General features: G+C 55.7%; 1 protein-coding gene across 2 annotated transcripts in view; it reads left to right on the top strand.

Moving 5' to 3' along the window:
• WWP2 (WW domain containing E3 ubiquitin protein ligase 2) overlaps positions 1-16,645 on the top strand; it is a 90,368-nt gene extending 73,723 nt beyond the window's left edge. For both annotated transcript variants that reach the window (XM_048870700.2, XM_075118497.1), the window contains exons 12-24: positions 3,107-3,188; positions 3,941-4,069; positions 4,551-4,629; positions 4,795-4,866; positions 5,031-5,119; positions 6,956-7,115; positions 9,532-9,665; positions 10,025-10,165; positions 10,883-11,003; positions 11,488-11,592; positions 12,261-12,357; positions 14,343-14,415; positions 14,683-16,645. In XM_048870700.2, the coding sequence (XP_048726657.1) occupies positions 3,107-3,188; positions 3,941-4,069; positions 4,551-4,629; positions 4,795-4,866; positions 5,031-5,119; positions 6,956-7,115; positions 9,532-9,665; positions 10,025-10,165; positions 10,883-11,003; positions 11,488-11,592; positions 12,261-12,357; positions 14,343-14,415; positions 14,683-14,782 (1,382 nt within the window). In that variant the 3' untranslated portion in view covers positions 14,783-16,645. The remainder of the gene's footprint in view (positions 1-3,106; positions 3,189-3,940; positions 4,070-4,550; positions 4,630-4,794; positions 4,867-5,030; positions 5,120-6,955; positions 7,116-9,531; positions 9,666-10,024; positions 10,166-10,882; positions 11,004-11,487; positions 11,593-12,260; positions 12,358-14,342; positions 14,416-14,682) is intronic.
• Positions 16,646-24,077: the final 7,432 nt, after the last annotated feature.

A 24,077-nucleotide genomic window follows, 5' to 3' on the forward strand; every position in this document is an offset into this window, starting at 1 on the left:
TGGCAGCAGCTGTTTTCCTATCTTGACACCAGGGAACCTGTAAACAGCTGCTTGGGGTGTGAGCCCTGCCGGGGGGGGCCCTACAGTGTGCGCCATGGAGAGTGAGGAGCAGCAACAGGGTGAAACGGAGAGAAGTAAAATGCAGGGTGGCTGTCTGGGACCAGCATTCTGGCAGCCAGATGCACCCAGGCTGTCAAGGGGACAGGGTGGAAACCCAGCTGCTTGAGTCATTTAATACCATCCTGGGCAAGACACCTGTCGAGAGCCGGGCCCTGAACCGAGTGGGTGCGATGGAGTTAACAGAGTTTCCCATCCCTGACATCTGAAATCCTCACCCTGCTGGCTCACGTCTTTTCTGAGGGAGTCCCCTTTAATTCCATGCATAGTACAAGAGGGCAGGGGAGGTGGGCTGTGGGCTGGATGACGCCAGGCCCCGGGGACAGGGCCCAGCTGGGCTGTGGGCTGGGTGATGTGGGGGGGGGCGGGGGCCCGGCTGGGCCATGGGCTGGGGGGGTGGCCTGGCTCAGGCGGGGGCTAATTGACCCCAGGGCCCCGGGGTGGTGGCTCGGCTCAGGTGTAGGCTGGGCCACGCGGAGCTATGGAGGAGCGGACAGTCCACGGGAGAGCCCATCAAGCGCTGCTGCATGCAGGCGGCTCAGGGCAGCCCCAGCTCTGTCAGGTGTCTGGGTGCTGCTCCCTGCAGCCGCTGTGGTTCTTGGGCCCTGTGCAGGAGGGGCACTGGCCTGGGTCACTCGAGGGGTTCCAGCTACTCTCAGCTTGTAGCTTGAGCCCGAAGTAAGGCCCCGTGAGTGGAGCAGGGGCTGCGGGCAGGAGCTGGCTCTCAGGTGCTCTGAACCTCTAGCCCCGGCCTAACTGGCTCCTTGACCCCGGCTTCTGGCCCTGATTTATTCCCAATAACCTTGTGGTCTCAGTGAGGAGAATCTGGCATGTCTGGGCTGCTCTGTGCATCCGGCTGAGAGCGCAGTCCAGCCAAAGCCTGCAGCGTGGGAGCGAACACGAGCTGTCTTAGCATCCTGATGGGGAGGGGGAAGGGAGCCTGCTTCCAATTAGCGCTGCAGCCGGAGCCACCCTCCAGGAGGTGCCTGGGACCCCCGGGAGTGTCCTGCTTCCCCAGCTCAGCCTCTGGTGCAGCGAAGGGCAGTGGGAGGGTGAGGAGCTCCCAGGAGCTGGAGGTGCTGACTGAGTGGGAGGTGAGCAGGGCCACACGCTCAGCGTGCTTTGCCGCTCCAGGAGCTGGGCCTCTCCAGTGAAGCAGCAGGGCAAATGCCGTGACTGGGGAAACGCAGCTCCTCCCTGTAGTCTGGGCAGGAGCAGGCTGGGGCTGGCGGCCCAGAGTGCACAGACAGAGCAAGTGGGAGGGCCAGAGGCCAGTGCCTTGGGGAGTGCCCGCGTGCAGGGCCTCCGTGCAGCACGGCTAGGGTCAGTTGTGTGGGGTGTGCGTGTCTGTGTGTTTCGGGACCAGTGTGCAAGGCATGACAGTGCGCTGCAGACGGGCAGTGAGTGTGTCTGGGTACAGGGGAGAGACAAAGTGATTACAGGGGGGAGTGAAGTATACTGGGAGCACATACATATAGAGTGTACGGAGGGCTCAGGAGAGCAGTACATGGAGAGCTCTCTTTGTTTGCTGGTGTGTGTGTGTGTGTGTGTGTACACGCACAGGCTGTTGGTTTGTGAACTCTGGGGGCGGGTCTGTGTGTTAGGTAGTAGGTAGGGGGTGTGTGTGTGAAGTGGGTGTGGGGGAGGCGTATGTGGTGGGTGTGTATGGGGGAGGTCTGTGCACACCTGGGAGTTTAAGGGGCGGGTGTATTTTATGTACAAAGTGGATGTTTCTGAGGGAGGTGTGTGTTTGTATGAGGGGGTTGTGCACGCAGTGGAGGGGTGTGCATGTATGCGCTGGGGAGAAGCGTGTGGGTGGGGAGTGTATGCAGTGGGGGGAGGGCTGTAGCTGGGGGTGCATGTGATGGGTGGAAGGGGCAGGTATGCGGTGCAAGCAGCCAGGGAGTGGATGGGGGAGGCATGGGAGTGGGTGCATGCAGTGGGGGAAGGATGTGGGTGGAGAAGAGGGGTGCATAGGTGGCGCATGCAGTGGGGGGGAACGTGTGTGTGGGGTGCATGCGGCCAGGGGGAGGGATGCAAGTGGGGGGGCATGGGTGTGTACGCGGTGCATGTGTCGGGAGGGGAAGGGATGTGGGGTGAGGTGTGCATGTGGCCGGGGGAGGGATGTAGGTGGGGAGGAGGGGAACGTATGCGGCGCATACAGCGGGGGTGGGACAGACGTGGGGGGGGTGCATGCGGCTGGGGGGAAGGGATATAGGGGAGGGGAGGGTATGTATGTGGCACATACAGCACGGGGGTCGGAGGTGTGTGGACACCCCTGGGGCAGGACAAGGCGAGTTGTAGCACTCTTCCCAGAAGCCGGCCATCCTGTATCTCTGCTTCTCTGTGCCCTGGCCCAGCCCAGCCCGGCCCAGCTCTGAATGCTCAGGGCGTTGAGCTTTGTGTCAAGCCCCAGAGCCCGCGGAGTGTGGGGGGGACTCTGCTTTGCGGGGTGTTGTGATTAATTGCTGCTGTTCCTTCTCATGCTCCTTTTATCCCAGCTTTAGACCGATGACTTTCCCTAGAGCCGGGCTGCGGGGGCAGGGGATGGCATCCCTTCGCAAGGAGCGGGGGGCCCCAGAAGCACTGGCCCGAGCGATCCCAGGGAGCTGAGAGTTACAAAAGGCCCCTTTCAGCTTCCAGCCTATATTGTGTGCGCTGGGCCCCGGGTGCGCTTGCAGCGCAGGGAGATGCCCCCCCGCGAGCTCGGGTACCAGTGCCGGCACTGCGGCAGCCTGTGCTTCAGCGGGGCGGCACCAGCCCACTCGCACCCTGGGGTCATCTCGGGCCTGGCTCGCCCACGCTGCAGCCACGTCGCTGCATCCCCTGGCAGGGATCAGGCCTGTCGACGCCCGGGACCCCAGCTTCACCATTCCCTGAGAGTTTTGAGGCCGGCTCTGTGCTCCCCCTGGGTTAGTGCAGAGCCATGCGAGTGGCGTGAATGGGCCAGAGAGGGCAGGTTAACTTTCTCTCTCTCTCTCCCTCTTAGAAAAGAGGCAGGACAACGGGCGAGTGTATTACGTGAACCACAACACACGGACCACCCAGTGGGAGGATCCTCGCACACAGGGGTAGGGAGCCACCTTTGCTTGGCTAGGTCACGCTCTGACGCGCGGGCCCCAAACCACAGCAGAGCTTTGTGTTAGTGACTCCGGCGACTGAGAGCTCAGGACGTGGCCCCGGAGCAGTCCTGCAGACAGACGTCTGCCGGCAGGGGGCAAAAGCATCAAGCAGGGAGAGGGGGCATGCTGGTTTCTCCTGGGAATCTCGTCTGCGACCATCTTCCAGGCCCCAGACTAGGAGGCAGCCATGGCCCAGGCCCCCATGCAAGGGGAACACTCGGGGCTGGTTTGGGCAGGAGGAGGCACTTCCCGTGTAGGCACTTCCCTCCTACTGCATGGCTCTGTGCTTGAGTTCCCGCCCCACGCTGGGCCCGTGCAGCCAGAGAGTGAGTCCTGGGGGTGCGGTGCCATGCTGCGCTCCCCACTGGGCACTTCTCCTGGGAGACGCTGAGCGCAGTGTTAGCTGGAGTCCATCTCCTGGGCTGAGATCACACTGTGCAGGGCTCCTGGCCCAGGGCTGATCCAGGTGCCTCCCAGGCCCCTGCCAGTCCTGCAGCATGGAAGGGATTCCTGAGAGCCGGGACAGAGCTGCAGCTACAAGGAGACGCCTGGGGCTTAGGGGAGCAGTGAGGGGCTGGGGGCCAGGAGCTGCACTTGTTCCCAGACTAGAGGTGTGTGTAGGAGCAGGCCATGCAGGGGGAACCGGACTCTCTTGCCCCCAGTGTGCCTGTGTCCAGTAATCTTTTCCTCGTGCTGGGCAGGATGATCCAGGAGCCGGCCCTGCCGCCTGGCTGGGAGATGAAATACACCAGTGAGGGGGTGCGCTATTTTGTGGATCACAACACTCGCACCACCACCTTCAAAGACCCACGCCCCGGCTTTGAGTCTGGGTAAGATGTTCCGTGCCAGGGCCCTTCCTCCATTCGCTGCCGCGTGCTGCCTGGTGGCTCACTCACAGGCTGGGAGCTGGGACCTGGCACTTCTGTCCTCTGCTCTGCAGCCTTGGGCCACTCACACGTACCCCCGTCAGGAGGGGTGAGGCTCTCACGAGGTGCTGGGAAGATGCCAAGTGCTGCTGTTTGTGCAGGACTCTGAATCGTGGCCTGTGCACCTTCAGGGTGGCCTGGGGCCGAGTAACCGATGGCTGGTGGTTGTGCCTCCCCACCACCCGATGCCCTCAGGCGGCTGGGCCTGCTCACACCGGGCTTCTGGTCCCCTAGTGCCCGGCTGTTCAAGGCTGGCCAGTCCCCAGCCACGGAGCAGGTGGTGGCTGCTGTATTGTGAGGGAGCTCTCCTGGCTGGAGCTGGTGGCTCTGCCAGTGCGCAGGGTGGGAGGGTTCTTATCCACGGCCCATGTGTTTGCTCCTGTAGGAATAAGCAGGGGGGTTCCCCTGGGGCTTACGACCGAAGCTTTCGCTGGAAATATCACCAGTTCCGCTTCCTGTGTCATGTGAGTACGGGGGAGTGGGGCACGGAGGCTAGGGGAGGGGGAGTCGGGAGGATCAGGACAGCCTCTCGCTCAGCCAGGCTGGGGGCGGCTGGAAGGGGTGCGGGAGGCTCAGTGGGAGGGCAGAGCTGTGCTGACTCTGAGCCCAGTGCCTGTGTTTGATTCCAGTCGAACGCGCTGCCCAGCCACGTGAAGATCAGCGTTTCCCGGCAGACGCTCTTTGAGGACTCCTTCCAGCAGGTGAGTCCCTGCGCAGGGGAGGGCCGCATGCAGAGCTCGGCACTGTGAAAGGGGACTTGTAGTAGGGTCCAGGGATTCAGGAGCCTGGCTGCCCCTGGATATTGGGGCAGTCCCTATGCGATGGGCCTCTGTGGGTGACGAGTCCCATCTCTTACCCCTCGTAGATTATGAACATGAAGCCCTATGACCTGCGGCGCCGGCTGTACATCATCATGCGCGGCGAGGAGGGGCTGGACTACGGTGGCATCGCCAGGTGAGTCCTGCTGAGCAGAGAGGTGTCTGCTGCGGCAGGGCACCAGGGGCGGCTCGGGGCTTTCACAGGGCTGAGCTCGGGCTCGTGTTCCTCTCCCAGGGCCCTGCTCAGAGAAGCCTGGGGCACATCCCCTGCTGGGTCCTAACGAGAAATGGCCTGTACCTTGTGTGCACTGCAGTAACAAAACAGAGCCAGAGGGCCCGACGCCGGGCTCTGCCTGCGCCCCCGGGGCTGGGGAACGGGGGGGGGCTCTGCCTGCGCCCCCGGGGCTGGGGAACGGGGGGGGGCTCTGCCTGCGCCTCCGGGGCTGGGGAACGGGGGGGGGAGAGGGCTCTGCCTGCGCCCCCGGGGCTGGGGAACGGGGGTGGGGGGCTCTGCCTGTGCCCCGGGGCTGGGGGGCTCCGCCGGGGGCTCTGAGGAAAGCCTCGTGGTGCGGTGTTCGGCCAGAGGAGGTGCTTGTGACACTACTGGCTCCAGCCTGCCTCCTCCTGGGTGGCTGGCTTGGTGCTATAACTCTTCTTCCTCCCTCCCTGCCTCCCTCCCTCCCCCCTGGCTCCCTGGTGTCCTTGTGTCTGTCACGCCCCAACTCCTCCTTCTCCACGGTGACCCTGCTCCCATCCCTGGGCCGTGGGCTCCTGCTCTCTGTGTCTCTCTCTGTGTCCTGCCAGTGGTTTTACCCTATGGTAGGTTACGTCATGCTGTTCTACCACAGGGTAGAACCACGGACAGGATACCGGGCGCTCTCTGCGTTGGAGGACGACTCGTCTCCCTGAGCTGCTAGGGAGGACCAAGGCAAGGACCATGCGCCTCTCCTGTGCTTCTCCAGGGAGCTAGCGAGCCAGGAAGGGGCAGTGTTCCCTGCACGGAGCCATGGGAGACGAGGCTCATGGGGGGAGAGGGGGCAGAGACAGTCAGATCCATTTCAGGAAGGGCGCGTGCGTGTGCTCTGGGGGCAGGCAGGGGTATGTGGGTTTGCGCGTGTATGTGCTCTGGGCACAGGCAGGTGTGTGCACTGGGCTGGGGTGTGTGTGCAGGCATGTGCACATACGTGTGCGTGTGCTCTGGGCGTGGCCAGGCATGTGAGGGGGGGTGAGCAGGCATGCGCATGTGGGTGTGTGTCCCTGCTCTGGGCCGGGCAGGCCTGGGGGCGTGGGTGTCCCTGCTCTGGGCGCGGGCAGGCCTGGGGGCGCGGGTGTCCCTGCTCTGGGCGTGGGTATGGGTGCACTGGGGGTGGGCAGGTGCGTGGGTGGGTGTGAGTGAGTGTGGTGGGGACAGGCAAGCAGGCAGGTGTGTGTGGCTGGTGGGAGTGTGCAGACCTGGGCAGGGAGACGTGTGTGTGTGTAATACAGGGATACTTTGGGGCCCCTGGCATCCCTGCCAGGCCAAGGGCCGATGCCAGTGAGTGCTGGGCGCACCAGGGCCCAGGGTCACTGGGGTGTTTTCCAAGACTTTGTCATGCTGCTCTCTCCTAAAATGCTTCCCAGGCTACATGTAGCAGTGCTGCAATGCAGCTGCCTTGGGGTGGAGGCTGACATGGGCTAGTGAGGCCCCCCGTCCCCCCCAGGCCTGTTCAGTCTGCACCCAGTGGAGACGGGCTGGTGGGCCGGGGGTGTGCTGCAGCAGACGGCATGCGCAGGCCGAGTGAAGGCGTCTGGGCTGCTCCCTTTCCCCAGGTGAAGCTCTTGAATGCAGGGGCCAGTAGGCCCAGACCCGCCTGCTCGCTGCCCCCCGGAGCCCTGGTCCTGCTGCCTGGAGAGCAGGAGTGGAGCAGCTGCAACTCTGCCCTCCTGGGGGTGCCGAGCACCCGTCACTGCGCTCTGTTCTCTCCTTCCCCAGGGAATGGTTCTTCCTCCTGTCCCACGAGGTGCTCAACCCCATGTACTGCCTGTTCGAATACGCCGGGAAGAACAACTACTGCCTGCAGATCAACCCCGCGTCCTCCATCAACCCCGACCACCTCACCTACTTCCGCTTCATCGGCCGCTTCATCGCTATGGTGAGCGCCCCGGGGCGCTGGCAGGGCTGGGGGGAGAAAGGAGCCAGTTGGTCAGGAGGGGAGGCGGGGCCGGGGCCGGGGGTGCTGCAGAGTGGGGACGAGGGGCAGGGATTGGACGGGGCTCAGCCACTTAAACCCGAAAATGTTCCCAGCCTTGGCCCCGGAGGGGGAACTGCCCGCCCAGCTGCCCAGCTCCTTGGAGGGCCAGCAGCTCCCCACTGGTCCCTGGCAGGGTCGGGCCCCGCAGGGCAGGCTGGCCCGGGCGAGGTGTACAGGAACAGCCGGTCTCTGTGCTGGGGGAGCAGCTGGTCGCTTGCGGGGCCCAGCCTCGACTTGGGGGCGGAGGGCAAAGATGGCACCAAAGGTGGCTCCATCCCAGAGGCCAGGACTTGTTGGGGGAGCCGTGTGCTTGGTTGGACTGTGGGCTCCACCAGATCTGCAACCTCAGGAACAGCTTGGGGGTCAGGGTGCACTGTGAGTGGGGTAGGGGCGCAGGGCTCTGGGGTCTGCATCTGTGGGGGTGGTGAGAAGGGTTTCTCTGTGGGGCGTGTATTGTGGGGCCGCAGTAGGGCCTATGCATCAGAGGAGGCACGGAGGGTGGCTGGAGGGGGCGGTCTGTGTATCGGAGGGGGTTCAGGGGATGTTCAGAGGGGGGGTCTGTGTATCAGAGGAGGTTCAGGGGGTGTTCGGGGCGGCTCTGTGTATCGGAGGGGGTTTGGGGGGTGTTCAGAGGGGGGGTCTGTGTATCGGAGGAGGTTCGGGGGGGATGTTTAGAGGGGGGGTCTGTGTATCGGAGGAGGTTTGGGGGGGATGTTCAGAGGGGGGGTCTGTGTATTGGAGGAGGTTCGGGGGGCAGTTGTCGGGGGGGTCTGTGCATCGGAGGAGGTTCGGGGGGGATGTTCAGAGGGGGGGTCTGTGTATCGGAGGAGGTTCGGGGGGAGTTGTCCGGGGGCGGTCTGTGTATCACAGGAGGTTCGGGGAGGAGGGTGGTCGGAGAGGGGATGTCTATGTATCGGAGGGGGTTTGGGGGATGTTCGGGGGGGGTCTGTGTATCGAAGGGGGTTCGGGGGGGTGTTTGGGGGGGTTGTGTATTGAAGGGGGTTCGGGGGGGTGTTCGGGGGGGGTCTGTGTATCGGAGGAGGTTCGGGGAAGAGGGTGGCTGGAGGGGGAGGGTCTGTGTATTGGAGGAGGTTCGGGGGGATGTTCGGGGGCGGGGTCTGTGTATCAGAGGAGGTTCAGGGGGTGTTCGGGGGGGGTCTGTGTATCGGAGGGGGTTCGGGGGGTGTTCGGGGGGGTCTGTGTATCAGAGGGGGTTCGGGGGGGTGTTCAGAGGGGGGTGTCTGTGTATCGGAGGGGGTTCGGGGAAGAGGGTGGCCAGAGAGGGAGGGTCTGTGTATTGTAGGAGGTTCAGGGGGATGTTCGGGGGCGGGGTCTGTGTATCGGGGGGGAGTTGTCCGGGGGGGGTCTGTGTATCGGAGGAGGTTCGGGGGGGTGTTCGGGGGGGGTGTCTGTTTATCAGAGGAGGTTCAGGGGGTGTTGGGGGGGTTCTGTGTATCGGAGGGGGTTCGGGGGGTGTTCAGAGGGGGGGTCTGTGTATCGGAGGAGGTTTGGGGGGGATGTTCAGAGGGGGGGTCTGTGTATCGGAGGAGGTTCGGGGGGATGTTCGGGGTAGGGTCTGTGTGTCAGAGGAGGTTCCCGGGGCCTCGCCCAGCTGTACTGCGGGGATGTGCCCAGCTCCTTGGCTGCCACCCCAGCGTTCCAGTTGATCTGCAGCTTTGGGGACTATTTTTAGCCCCAACAATGTGAGATTTTCCAGCTGCTCAAACCCCAGCATGACTCCCCCTGTCTCTGGTGGCCTGGGCCCAGCCTCATCTCTCCATGGCCTGGGGCTCAGAGTATCCCTGCTCTGGGATCGGCCCTCCATGGTGCCATGCTCAGAAAATGGATACGTTCTTCCCAGGTCTCCCCCAGCCGCCCGGCTCTGCTTGGAGCAGAGCCGGATCCCCATAAACCCCCCAACTATTAATCACCACTGGGCTGCTCCAGACAAGTGTCTGCATTGTTTTTGGCTGCCTTTGCCTTGAGGCTCCTGGAAGCCAGGATCCAGGGCGGCCACAGCAGGGCTGTTTAAACAAGTGCTCTTAATAGAGCTGTGAAGGGAGAGGGAGACGCCATGGAATTGGGGGGTGGGAGGGAAGTTGGGTGCTCTGCACGCCCAGCGCTGCAGGCAGGACTCCTGTGCTCCCGAGAGAGCTGCCCCCTTGGGATTCAGGGCTGGGCTGTGCCATCGTGAGGGGCCACGTTCTTCACCCCGTTACCTAGTCGCCAGCCTCTGGGACCTGTCCCCCTTGCCAGCTGTGCTCCATGGCCATGCTGGGACCCAGAGCCTATGACCGGGGTGTTCTCTCCCACACAGGCGCTGTATCATGGAAAATTCATTGACACTGGCTTCACGCTCCCCTTCTACAAACGCATGCTTAACAAGAGACCCACGCTGAAGGACCTGGAATCCATCGACCCTGAGTTCTACAACTCTATCGTCTGGATCAAGTCAGTGCCTCTCCCCTGCCAGCCCCAGCCTTGACCCAGAGGCCCTGCTTCTCTAGGGGTGATGGGGCAAAGTCCCCATACAAGGTAGTCTCTGCCCACGCTGGCCACACTCCAGGGCTTGATGTGCTGAGGATCCTGCCTCGGGCCTGGTGTATCAGACCCACCAACGCCTGCACATGAGCCGGTGAAATGTCCAAGCAGCTGCGGAAAAGCCAGCCATGTCAAGGCATGCAGCTTGGTCACAGTGACCCCAGGGTCCCCGTGGGGAGTGCTGCGGCCCCCATCCTGCCAGATCTCGCCGTGCCCAGGCCTTGCTGGGTGCAGCCAGGCTAATGTTCCTTGTGTCGCTGCTCCCCTAGGGAGAACAGCCTGGAGGAGTGTGGCCTGGAGCTGTACTTCATCCAGGACATGGAGATTCTGGGCAAGGTGACAACACACGAGCTGAAGGAAGGAGGGGAGAGTATCCGGGTGACGGAGGAGAATAAGGAAGAGTATATCATGTAAGTACTAGTGCCTGGGCTCTAGATGGTCTGCTGCTCCCCCAAGCTTGGCATGGAGTGTGGGGTTTGGGGGCATGGCACGGCTCCTGGGGCTTTTTGGCTTTGACGTGGGCAGCAGGCATGAGGAGATGGGCTGGGTGGGCACTCAGTCTGGGGTCTGGCTCTGGTGATCGGGGCTGTGTTGCCAGCACTTCAAGAGAGGGGAGGTAGGGCATTGGGAGAGGTTCTTATTTCCCTCTGCCCCAGGCCCTGCGGCTGCAGCCGCTCGGCTGCCTGCCCACCGCAGCTCTGGGTGCTGCTGGTTCAGTGCTGAGTCGGGCCCAGGCAGCAGAAGAATCCCCCAAACCCGGTTCGAGTTGGTGCATCCCTGCCGCCAGGCCAGGCCAGGTTTCTGGAGAGGCTTTGCCAGCGCGCCCACGACAGCAGGTCTCTGTTCCCAAAGTGCCCTCTGCCGGCAGGCCCTTGGAAAGCCACCGCTCTGGGCTTTGGAGGGAAGGAGCACAACACAAGAAAGGATCGGGAGGAACCTTGAGAATTTGCCAGGCTCCTCTCCCCTGCACTTGCCCTGCTGCTGGCCAGGAACGTCTGCTCCACTCCTGGCCCCAGAGGTTCAGAAGGCAGGGCCAGCAGGATCCTGCAGGGCTCTGGGTATTGGTTGCAGGTACCATGTCTGAGGGCTTGGCCGGGGTGCGTGACGTGTTGTGTCTTCCCTCGCAGGCTGCTGACAGACTGGAGATTCACGCGGGGCGTGGAGGAGCAGACCAAGGCCTTCCTGGATGGCTTCAATGAGGTGGCGCCGCTGGAGTGGCTGCGGTACTTTGATGAGAAGGAGCTCGAGGTGAGTCAGCGGAGTGCTGGGTCTCAGCACGCCGGCTGGGCGAGTCTCGAGCATTGGTGCTCGCTGTCCCACAGCAGAGAGGTCCTAGCCTCAGCTGGGGCAGGAGGGGCTGCCGGCTAATAGCCAAGAACCCCTCAATCTGGCTCAGGGCCCAGTAAAAATACAGTTTGTATTTAACTTTGCTCCTGAAATGCTGCACTGGCTGGGGGACATTATCTGGGCACAAGCTCTCATGCCATCTGCTGGAAGTTGTCGGGCCTGTAGAGCAAGTGACCTACTGCCGGGCTGGCCTCTATCGAGCTGGAGCCTTCCTGCCATGCCCCTGACTTCTCCAGTGCCCGGGGCACGGGCGGAACTGGAACCCTGCTGCCTAGTCTGACCCTGGAGAAATTGGTGCATGTGCCCCTCCAGCCGTTCTCCCGCTTAGAGTGCGGGTGGGGGAGAGTCTGTGGCTCGGTTGTTGACTTGTCCCCTGGTTCCCTAGCTGATGCTCTGCGGCATGCAGGAGATGGACATGAGTGACTGGCAGAAAAACACCATCTACCGGCACTACACCAAGAACAGCAAGCAGATCCAGTGGTTCTGGCAGGTGAGCCTGAATGGCACCTGGGCCCTGGTCAGCGAGTGGGAGTGGGGTTGGGAGGCAGGATCAGCCTGGCTCCATGCCTCGCCAGCCTCCAGCAGAGTGAGATGAAACCGAGCACGTCTCCAGCACGAGGGCTCTGGTCCTGGCTGGCAGCGGCTCCGGAGCTGCCCAGGGCGGCAGGCAGCACTTAGTGGTCAGCCTGTTTCCAGCAATAGCTGCTGCTCTGGGGGAGGCAGGATGAGAGAGGGTGGCAAAAGAGGCTGGAAATAAAGCAGCCCCAGTTCAGGTGCCTCTTCTCTTCAGTAAGCGGTCAGAACGGAACGGGAGCAAACTAGCCCTCAGCCGGGGCAGCGTGGGGTAAAGCCCGTGTCCAGGAGGGACAGCAGGAGAAGCGGCTCCTGTTGCGTTCTCAGGGCCGGGGTCATCTCTCCTGAGGATTCTCAGGCTGGGCACTACTCCCATCCCGCACCCCTGTGGATTGTAGATTAGATCCTGCAGCCTCAGCGTCTGGGGGACACTCTGTGTTTTGCAGTTTGGTTTCCTGTTGGAGCTGGACAGGTGCCACAAAGGCAGGAGGAAGAGATGCTGCCCCCAAACCCCATTGCTGAAGCCAGGAGCACACGGGTGATGGCAGAATCCTGGTCTCATTGCATCTACTCTGTTGGTTTCAGGTGATTAAGGAGATGGACAATGAGAAGAGAATCCGGCTTTTACAGTTCGTTACAGGGACCTGCCGTCTACCAGTTGGAGGATTCGCAGAGCTCATTGGTATTTATCCCCAGCTGCCCCAGGGGGAATAAAGGAGAGAGAGACTCGTGATAGTCCAATGGTGTGGAAGGACCGGGAGTAGAGGGGGGCAGTGTTGTGACTGTTATACTTGCCTTTCCACTGTACATCTCAGAGCATTTTACAAAGGCAGGGAAGTAAGCCAAGGCCCATAGAAGGGACAGAATTCCCCCCAGCTCTCACATTTTTAACCAAATGTTGTACAGTACTAAGCCAAATGCCTTACAGCAGGCGAAGGATGTCTGTCAACACAGTTACCTTTGTCAACCAAACCTGTAATCTCATCGAACAGTGGGATCAGTATTGTTTGACAAAACTTAATTTCCATAAAACCAGGCTGTTTGGCATTTAATTCTTTACTGATTGCATCTCGTATCAGCCTTTCCATTATTTTCATGGAATTGATGTAAAGCTAGTCAGCATATAGTTACTCAGGTTATCCTGTTTTCCCTTATTAAATACTGTCCTATTAGCATTTTTCCCAGTCCCCTGGAATTTCCCCAGTGTTACAAAATTTGTTAAATATCAACATCAGTGGCTCAGAGAGTTCCTCAGCCAATTGTTTTAAAACTCTTGAATTAAAGTTATCTGATCCTGCATGTTTAAAAATGTTTAACTTAGCAGTTGCTATTTAACATCCTCCCTTGTTACTGTTGGAATAGAAAGTATTCCATTATTACTATAAGCTGTGACTATTCCATGGAGCTTTTTTCCAAATACAGAAAAGAAATAATTATTGAATACTTCTGCCTCATCTGTATCAATGATAATTTTACCATCCCTGTCTGTTAACTGACGTATACCATTGCTAGGATTTCTTCTGTTCCTAGTGTATTTTTTAAAATTCCTTTTCATTGTCCTTAAACCTACTGGGCATAGATTTTTTCACTGATACCTGTAGCCTCCCTTATCAATAGTCTGCATTTCATCACTGCTAATTTATAGTCAATGCTATCAACTTCCTTCTTTTTCCATTTGTTATATATTATTTTTAGTTCTGTTTTTACTTTTCTTATTAATCAGGATATTTTTTAATTGAAGAAGCATTCCTTTGTAATTGTGAAATTGTGTTTTGTTGGGTATTTAGTTAAGTTTTCCTAGACAACTCCCAATTACCTTTCATGTTTGGTTTAAATTGTTTAAATTTTTCTTCCTAATCATTTTTACTCATAATGATTTTCAACTTTTAGCCCAAAGTATATGTATTACTGATCAGGACTGTTTGCTCGTAACAAACGTAATCCATCATGATCATTTTCACCTAGGCAACCACTCATTTTCATTCAGTGATCAGTTCATCTTCAGATATCAAAATGAGGTCTAATATGGAATTACCCTGAGCTGTTTGCAATATTTGTTGAGTTAGAAAATTGTCTATAATTTTTTGAAACTCCAGGGACATTTCCACCCTGACAGCAGGAGACCTCCAGCATGTGTCCCTCAGACTGAAATCCCGCAGGATAAGTTTTTCTTCCTGCACATTATATGGAGCTGTTGAAAGAGCTGTTAGTCCCGCTCTCTAGTCTGGTTTGGTGATCTCTAAGGGATTGCCACCAGTAGCCCATCTTTGCCATAGCATGCCAGATGAATGGTCTGTCCAGTCCAGCATCCTGTCGCTGACAGTGGCCAGTACCAGCTGCTTCAGAGGAAGGTAGAAGAAACCCCTTAGTGGCCATTTATGCACTAACATACCTATCAGGAAAATTTCTTCCTGATCCCAGGCAGGTAATGTTGGCTTAAGCCCTGGAGCAAAAGAGCTGTAATACTTGATAAGGGAAATGTTTATCCGAGTTAGTGTTACTGTGGGTAATCTTATTACCCATATAAATCCCTATTGAGCTCTTTGCCTCAATGAGATCTTGTGGCGGTGAATTCCACAGGTTAGCTATATGTTGCATGAAGTGTCCTTTCCAGCTTTGTGTTTCCTTTCCTGTAACGTAATAAGTTGTTCTGTTTGTGACTGACAGGCAGTAATGGGCCGCAGAAGTTCTGTATTGATAAAGTTGGCAAAGAGACGTGGCTGCCCCGGAGTCACACCTGGTGAGTCTCACTCCTCTTGGAGCAGGTGGGGGTGAATCCAAGCAGTCTGTGTGGGGCTGCCCCTTGCTTCCTCTCAAACCAGCTCCACCGTGGGCTTTGCAGGGGATGTGGCCACAACTTCCGTGTGCTGGGACCAGCTTATGCATCTCCAAGTGCAGCCCCGGAGCATGGCTGAGAAAGCAGAGATGCCCCTGCCTCAGGAGAGCATGGAGTGGGGGAGGGAGACGGGAATTGCCACTACATTGACAGCCTTTGTTTTCTCGCCAGCTTTAATCGCCTGGATCTTCCTCCCTACAAGAGCTATGAACAGCTGAAGGAGAAGCTGCTGTATGCCATTGAGGAGACAGAAGGCTTTGGCCAGGAGTAATGGAGCTTGCTCCTTCCCCAGCATCCCCCAGCCGGCCCAGGGCAGAGCAGCATCTGGAGCAGGCTGCAAGCTGGGTGCTCTCGCTCTCATGGCGGGCAGAGAGCGCCTGTCACTGAGCAGTTTGTCTCCCTCCCTCCCTGGGAGTTTGTCTGTCACTCTTGTTCCTGTGTTAGGCTTGTGCCAATGCAGCCCAATGGCAGACGAGCTGCCCCCCCACCTCCAAAGCGAGCCCAAGGTGTAAGGGGGGAGATGGACCCAAGAGCCCGCCCATATGCTGCTACTGAGGGGGAATGAAGCAGATGGCTGGGAGGGGACTGGATCGCTGGCCCCTTGCCACGTGGTGTCCTCCCGGGGGGTGGACTCTGTACAAGTTCCAGTCGCTGTCCAACTGCAGCCCAGTGTCTGAGCTCCAGACCTTGGGGTCTTTGGGCCTGCAGCAGGGACCCCCTGAGAGACGGCGGTGTCCCCACAAGGCTGGGCAGTAGTGAAGACACTTTCCCCCTCCCCGAGCCACCTTGCACCAAAGAAGTGTGTGCAAGTGTTACCTCTGCCACCTGGAAAACGGGCATTGAACGTGCTCGAATGAATGAATGAAAAGCAGAGAATTCGGAACAAACCCAGTGATTTCCTGCGGTGTGTCTTTCCTTTGTTAGTGCCACAGAGCCGTTTAGCTGTGGCCCTGCGTCCCTTTGGATTGAGGCTGCTCGCTGCAGCCACAAGAGGCCAGAGTTCGGAACGGCCTGAGACAGCAGGGCTGGGTGGGCACTTCTGTCTGGGGAGCTCCTGCCAGGGCCTAGCGCTGGACAGAGCTTTTTAGAATTAGCTGCAGTCAAATGAACAGAGAACTGCTTTTTAAGTGTCATTTTTCACTTCTGTTTTTCCTGGTGTATCGATAAAGTAGCTTAAACTCCTACTCAGGTGGTCCAGGGTAGTGACATCCATGGGCCCAATCCTGCCCCCACAGAGGCAATGGCAAAACTCCCATTGACTTCCCACCCAATGACCATGGAGTGCCCTTTTCCTTTCCATTGTGCAGCAACTCATGGGACCCTTTGTCTCTGTACAGGTTGGGAACTCTGCCCCGAAGGAGTGACCAGTGGGGAGGGCCGCTGTGAGGCAGGGCAGGCTGGGCATAGGCCTGTGCTTTGTGTTGCGTGCTTTGGTTTGCGAATGCCTGTGGCCCCCCGGGCTCGTTATTTAACTATTTAAATGGAATGTCTTGCTAGGTGGTGGTGATGCTCTTCAGTAGGATCCTAGAGGCTCGCTAATGTTTCGTACCGACAATGTGCTGTTCTCTCTCGCTCTGGTTCGGCAGCGACTGCAGCTGAGTGCTGTGAAATGGGCTCTTTCGCCGCTGAAACGAGCAGGTAGCTTTTTTAAGCAATGACCCCTCCAGACTTGCCCTGAGGGCGGCAACTGAGTGCCCACGTGTGAAGAGCTCATGTGGCCTTCGCTCGGTCTGTGGGTTCAAGTGGGAACTCTTGGCCTGATTCTTCTGTCACAGACTGTGGTGGAGATCAGAAGCCCTTGGAGTTACGCTGATGAAAGTGAGGGCAGAATCCAGCTCTCTGCCATTTGCCTTGATGCTGTTTCCTTATTCTACAACCTCTGCTGACCTAGGCTGCTGCCACAGGGAGTTCACCCTTCCAAGGCTTGAGAACAGCAATGGCCCAGGTGTTGGTGTGTGCGTGGGGGGTGGGCCCCTGCGTGCATGTGAGAGCATCTATGTACATAGCTGTATATAACAAAGTCTATGGATACAACAAATTGCAATAGCTTTTGAGCAGTAACTTCGATAGTTTTGTACTGCACCATCCTGCCTCAGTGATGCCAATTTCTTGTGCAATAAACGATCAGCAGCTGCTTGGGGGTTTGCTTGTGACTCTGTGAAGGTGGCAGATCACTACAGTGCTGTGAAGAGAGAGGTTCTGTCCAGGGCTTAAATTCTTACAGAGTATTTCCCAGAGCACCCCCCATCCCCAAGATGCTATAAAAACTCCCGGGGGGTTGAAAATATTTACTGGACCTCTGCTCTGCCTTCTCCTGCTGAATTTAACCCTGGTTCTGTCCCCGTCTCTCTGGGCAGCTGGGGCCCGGGGGGGATGCTCCCAAGGAGCAGAGCACAGCCCCCTCGGGCACGCAGAATGCACTGTAAAGTCATGGAAGTAGGAAGGAAACGTCTAAAAACTGCAGCACGTGTTTATGGCCCCAGTATGGGGAATTCAGGCACCAGCAGCAGCTTCTGCCCTCATCACTGTAGGACCTGAGTGCCTTCAGGGACAGCTGGACTCTTCCGGTGCCATTCTGCGTGTGGGACATGAGATGGAGGGTAGAGCCTGCATTGCACCTCCCCTCCCCTGACTGGTGCTGGGCTGGGGCTTTGTGGAGAAGGTGGGGGGCTGCTCTGTCGCACTGGACAGAGCAGCCTGGAATGTTACTAACTCCTGTCTGTAGAGCACCTAGTACTATGGGACCTCTGGGTGCTGCTATAAATCCTCCACTCCCTGATCCTCGGCTGTCCATTGCTCCACTATACCGTCCTGGCCTGGAGCCAGCAGGGGCTAACCTGCAAAGGGAGGCTTTGGGAGCTGAACTGCTAGGGTGGAACAGAACTTGGAGCTGGCCTTGCATGTGCATTTGCTCGTTGCTGTTCTGGAGGGGCTTGGTGAAGGGCAGAGGGGGGCTGTGTGGAATGAAGTGAGCATCCCCTGAAGGGCATCCCATGAACCCCATCCCCTGAAGGGCAGGTTATGGAGGCTGGTCGGCCAGGCTTGCTCGGAGAGGAAAGATGGTTCTGGCATCACCTATGTGTCGGGGTGAGGAGGCTCCCATCCCCATCTCCAGGAGCTAGGATAGTTAGACCCCTACACACTGCAGCAGCCTCAGGCTGACAGTGCCCCATTGTGAAAGCCTGGGTCATCTGGACCACTGCAGTGGAAGGGGAGAGTTAGAGCTGCCCCTCAAATGACTAGGGGCAGTTTTCTTGATGCTGCCTAAGCCCATAGCATTGGGCAAATGAACAGATCATCTGTTGGCCCACAGGAGAGTGTCATCCACCTGAGGTCCTGCAGAGACGCGGGCCCTGGACCCCACAGCAAAGGTAGTATCTGAGGCACATTAGACTGCAGGCCTTCAATGTCTCCCCACCCCGAGTCCACTAGCTCCTGCTGCTCCCTGGGAACAAGGGCCGGCACTGATGGGCTGTGTAGTGGAGGAGTTAGGTCCAGCTTCTGGGACAGCAGGAGTTGGGACACTTGATGGAGTCCAAGAATGGTTGGCAGTTCTGAGCTAGTATTTGGATGGTGGTTGCAGCGGGGTTGGGTGGCTTGTTTGGGGGAGGATTTTGCAGCTAAGGGAAGGGTGGGAGCATTGGGGCAATTTCCCTGCTGAAGATCCTTGTCCTCAGCGTCTTGAGGGCCAGGCCCTTTCTGGGGCTAAAGGGCAGTGCGGTAAATGGACGGAATGGAGAGGAGGGGCCAGCGGCTTTGACAGTTAAACACGTTCAGCCTGGAATACAGCCAAGAGCCAAGTTTGCTTAAGGACACGGAGCTGCAGTGTTCATGGGAGAGAAAAGCTTTCAGGTGCCCCAGCAGCAACCAGTTCAATGTCAGCCACAGAGACCCCCCACCCCACCTGCTTTCCTTGGTCCATCCTGGAATGTGCCCAGAGGGCTTGGAGTGGGACCTAGATTTTAGTTGCTACCCACATGCCCATTTTTGGGGAGTAAGTGTCTGTATGGGCCGTGTATGCAGTGAATGAGCCTGCACTCCACCACAAGCAGGCAGTGGAGCCCTCCTCCCCGCTGCTCTGCCGGAGGTGAGGCTGATGGTTCCTGAAAGGCTGTAATTGATGGGAAGGTGGTACACTGGCTTTTGTATATTCCAGAGCGATAAGCTGGGTTGTTTGCAACTCTACCGCTCACAGACCTGCGGCACAGCCACCAAATGCCCACCCAGTGACTGCATTCTGGGGCAGGAGACTCCCAAGACAGCTGGAAAAATCCAGACAGTATAACACAGCCGGACCTTTGCAGAGCATGAACAGTGACAAGTTCCCATTTCAGACATTCATAGAGTCCAAGGCCAGACTGACCTTCTGTATCAACAAGCCAGAGACCTGCCCCAAAATAACACGTAGCACAAAGCTTTTAGAAAAATAGCCCACCTTGACTTAAAAATTGCCAGGGATGGAGCATCCACCATGACCCTTGGTAAATTGTGCCAATGGATAATTACTCTCCTAGTTAAAAATTTACACCTTATTTCTAGTCTAGCTTAAATTACAGCCATTGGATCGTGCTATACCTTGTGTCGCTAGATTGAAGAGCCCATTATTAAATATTTGTTCCCTGTGTAGTTACTTGTGGACTGTAATCAAATCACCCCTTAAGCTTCTCTTTGTTAAGCTAAATAGACTGAGGTCTTTGAGTCTGTCACTACAAGGCATATGTTCTCATCCTTTAATCATTCTTGTGGATCTTCTCTGAACCCTCTCCAATTTATCAACATCCTTCTTGAATTGTGGGCACCAGCACTGGATACAGGATTCCAGCAGTGGTTACACCAGTGCCAAATACAGATGTAAAATAACCTCTCTACTTCTCCTTGAGATTCCTGTTTATGCATCCCAGGATTGCATTAGCCCTTTTGGCCACACTGGCAGCTCACATTCAGTTAATTATCCACCACAACTCCCAAATCTTTTTCAGAGTCACTACTACCCAGGGTAAGTGTGGCCTGCATTCTTTGTTCCCAGGTGTTTACATTTAGCCATATTAAAACACATATTGTTTGCTTGCACCCAGTTTACCAAGCAATCCAGATTGCGCTGACTCAGTGACTGGCCTCCTCATCATTTACTGTGACCCCAGTTTTTGTGTTATCTGCAGTGATGATTTTCTGTTCTCTTTCAGGTCATTGTTAAGAATATTAAATAATGCAGGGCCAAGAACCAATCCCTCCAGCACCCCACTGGAAACACCCACTCAATGACAATTCCGTTTACAGTTACATTTTGAGACCTATCAGTTAGCCAGTTTTTATGCCATTTAATGTGTGCCATGGTCATTTTATATTGTTCTAGTTTTTTAATCAAAATGTTTTGTGGTACCCAATCAAACACCTTGGCTTAAGTCTAAGTCTATTATGTCCGTATTAGTAGCTTTAGCAATCGAATTTGTAATCTCATCAAAAAAAGCTATCAAGTTAGTTTGACAGGGTCTATTTTCCATAAAGCCATGGCTTTGCATTAATGACATTACCCTTCTTTACTTCTTTATTAATTGAGTCCTGGATCAGCTGCTCCATTATTTTGTCTGGGATCGATGTCAGGCGAATGGGCTTGTAATTACCTAAGTCACCCTGATTACCCTTTTTAAAAACTGGTACAACAGCAGTTTTCTTCCAGTCTTCTGGAACCTCTGTAGTGTCCAAGACTTACTGAAAACCAACATTAACAGTCTAGTGATCTCATTGGCCAGCTCTTTTAAAACTCTTGGATGCAAGTTATCTGGACCGGCTGATTTTAAAATGTCTCACTTTAGTAGCTTTTTTAACATCTGCCAGAGAGACTAGTGGAATGGAACGAATGTTATCACCATATGATGAGACCAAATCATCTGTTTCCCCCCCAAATACAGCAGAGAACTCCTTTATCTTTACTGCATTATTATTGATGATGCAATCATTTCCATCTAGTAATGGACCAATGCCATTATCTGGATTCTTTTTGTTCCTAACGTATTTCAAAAACTTCTCGTCCTTAACTCTGCTGGCCACTGATTTCGCCTTGTGTCCCTTGGCTTCCCTTATTAATTTTCTACAGTTCCCTACTTCTGATTTATATTCATTACTATCAACTTCTCCTTTCTTCCATCTTGTAGATATTTTTAAATTTTTTTTACTGCAGGCTTCACTTCCCCTCTAAACCAGGTCCATTTTTTAACCAGCATGGCCTTCTTCCTCAATTGTGGCTTTTTGGGGCATCTAGTAAGGTGTGTTCTTAAATGATTCCCAATTATCATTACATTTTTCTGATTAAATTCTTCTTTCCAACTGATTGGGCTCTTAATTGTTTTCAACTTTGTGAAATTGGCCCTATTAAAGCACCAACTATATATATTACTGATCTAGACTTTATTCTGCTTGCACATTATAATGCGACCAAGTCATAATCACTTGTACCTAAGCTACCAGTAACTTTTAGTTCTGTGATCAGTTCCTCTTTATCTGTTCGTACAAGTTTAATAAAAAGTTCCCCTGTGTTGGCTGAAACTCTTTGAGTTTGGAAATTTTCATTTATAATGTTTAGACATTCCAAGACTGGTTTAGTACTGGCAGCATGAAACCTGAAGCATATGTCTTTCAAATTGAATTCCCCCCCCCCTGCCCCCGCTCATGAAGGGTTTTTTAGTATGCATAGATAGGTGTGTAAGGGAGGCGGTCACCCTGTTCCCTAGGGTGACTTAGTGGTCTGCAGCAGACATCAACTAATACCCCATCTTGTGCTTTATCTGTTAGGACATTAAGCCATAAATATTCAAGATCATTTTCTTCAGAGCAGTCAGTGGCTTGAAAACAGGTAATGCCATTTTTGATAGAGTGCCATTCCTCCGTCCCTTCTGACCACTGATCCTTCCTAAACAGGTTATCATCATTGATTTTAAAAGGTCCACCAAAATCTCACCTGGTGAATCATCCCACAAAGGTCCCGTAATACTAACTGGATTGAATTGATGCCCATAAATGTTATTCCCCTCCCTCTTGTCTGTTACCCAGGCTTCTAGCCTTGGGCTATAGGCAATTCATGAATTTCGTCTCTCCACGTCCTTTGGCTCCTTGATTAATTTTGTATTTCACATCTTCCCACTTCCTACCCTCCCCTTTTGCTATTAGTTTAACCCCCGGACTCCTCATTGTACACACATGCAAGAAACCCTTTATATCCAGAGCCAGAGGAAGGCGTGTGTGCGTAGGTGGGGAGGGGAACTAATCCCATCACCTGCTCTGGAAGATCCCTAGCAGAACTCAGACACAGTGGGAAAATAACGTTGCCTTCAAAGGGCTCGGCCCAGAGAAGTATGAGCAGTAATGACGGTCTGGAGGTGGTACTAGCTAGTGGCCACAGCCAGGGTCCAGCTGCACGGTGCTGGCTGCAAAGCACACACACGAAGCAATACGTGTTAGTAGTTCACAGCACCCAGAGGTAAGTAAGGTGCTTCACAGAAAATACATGCAAAGTAGGTCTCTGCCCCGAGGAGCTCACCATCTGTGTGCTGGGTTTGACATACAGGGGTGTGTGAAGGGCGCTGGCTGCACACACAGGACTGCACACGTACCTGGAAGCAGTATTTACTGCTCTTGCGGTTTCAGGCTCATTAAGGCAGGCGATGCTACAGAAAGGAGCCTGGTGGGAGTGGTTCGAACCTGGTGAAGACAGAAGCATGGCAGACGGTCTGAAAGGCCCATCTAAGCACAGCGACAAGAGAAGGAGACTGAGATGGATAGGGGGAGGAAATGGACAAATAACAAGGGAAAGCCCATATTTAAATCAATGCTGGGTACTATAGCACAGTTTAGTCACAATCCCTTTCGCTGTAGCTGCCTGCTTCCTACTAGCTCTTCCCCCCGCAGGGGCTGGGCTCTTATAGGAACCTTTTTCCCAGCATGCCTGGGGCTGACTCTTTAAGTTTGGCACAACCAATCAGCTCTAGCCCTTAAGCAGCAATTTGGGTCATTACAGCTGCACCGTCCTGCTGACTGGTGAGTGTCCTAAACTCCTTTGTTTTCTTCTGGTCCCTGTGGCGCTGGCATGTCCAGAGCAAAGCCTGTACTGATTTGAGTGGGTGACATTCAGGCTGGGAGCAGTTGAAGGAAAGTGGGTTCAGGGGCAGAGGGGAAGGACCAAGGGAAAGCCAGCCAGGAATGTTCTGGGGAAAGGTTGGGAGCTGGGGAAAGCAGCAGGGATGGTGAGACGTGTGTGTCAGCCACATAGCTAAATAGGAGCCACCAGCAGCTCAGAAAAGGCCTGGCTCAGGATGCCATTCCCATGGCAGTGGCTTCTGATGCTGCTTCTCTAGGGGGCCCTGCCACCGCTGGTTTCACAGCCTGTGTAAATGGCTGATTATGTGCAGAATTTGGGCTCCTAGTTTGGCTGTGTCTGTAACAGTGGAAGCCTGTGCTCGCTGGCTCTGCGGCAGGGCTGGGGCCCAGATCATTCACAGCAAGGAACCCAAGCAGGAGGCGTGAGCTTCAGTGTAAATCCCCTGGAGACGGGGAAGCAGCCGGTGCCGCTGGGGCTCCGTTGTGCTGGGTGCTGCACAGACAGAGGAATGATGCTCCCTGCCCCGAAGCACTGACATTGCTAACCGAGAGGTTGTGCTGGAGCAGGGGAGGCAGCTGCTGGATGGATTTGGAGCCTGCTCCTGTGGGTAACCCAAATCTTTCCCTGAAAGTGAGGATGGACAAGTTGTGCCCTGGGCGTTGTTGGAAAGCCGATGCTTTAACTGGGGCAGCGTTTCCATGGAGTGTAATGTTCTGATGGGGGTAGTGCTGCCCTGCACCAGCCCGTCGTCTTGCCAAAGCTGGTTGTGCAGCGTGTGCGCGGTGAGACTATGGTGGTGTTAGGCATGAGGACATCACTTAGGTGAGCGGCAGAAGATCCAAGGGGGAAAGAAAAATAGAAAGGCCTCAAGCCCCATTGCTACAAGAGGACTCAGGTCTGGGGAACTAGGATCTGACGCAAATTAGTTCAGCCATTCAGACTGGATTTTTCCCCCCTCCGTTAATCTAATAATCGGCAGAATTTGCAAACTTACCTCTCCCCCCTTTCCCTGTACGAGAGCTGGAGAGGGTTAGAATGGGGTGCAACTGTTCTGCACTAAGGCTGCCTATCCTGGCCCAATCTATCATCATGCTAAGAATGGGTCAAAAAAGCCATGCCAGGGCTTGGTGATTTGATTCAGTTCTACTTCAGACTCTCTGCCACCTCCCCCCCAGCCACGGGAAGGCAGTGGCAGTTGGCAAGAAAACTAACTGGAATTCATGTCACTTTTCATCGCTGCCCTAGCACAAGGCATGACATCACTGTCACGCTAGTAGTGAGTCAAGTCAGACTGTGGTCTGGCAATTAACTTGCCCACTAAAAGCCTCTTCTGGATGTCATTAGCAGCTGACGGTGCCCCAGGCCAAACCCCCTTGGAATGCATTGAGTCCAATCATGAAAAGAAAAGATTTTCTGAAGTATTTCCTCTGTAATTATAGGGCCTATAGTCAGAGGCTGAGGGTTTAGTCAAGGC

Source organism: Caretta caretta, chromosome 12 (genome assembly GCF_965140235.1).
Source record: "Caretta caretta isolate rCarCar2 chromosome 12, rCarCar1.hap1, whole genome shotgun sequence".
Classification (NCBI taxonomy): Eukaryota; Metazoa; Chordata; order Testudines; family Cheloniidae; genus Caretta; species Caretta caretta.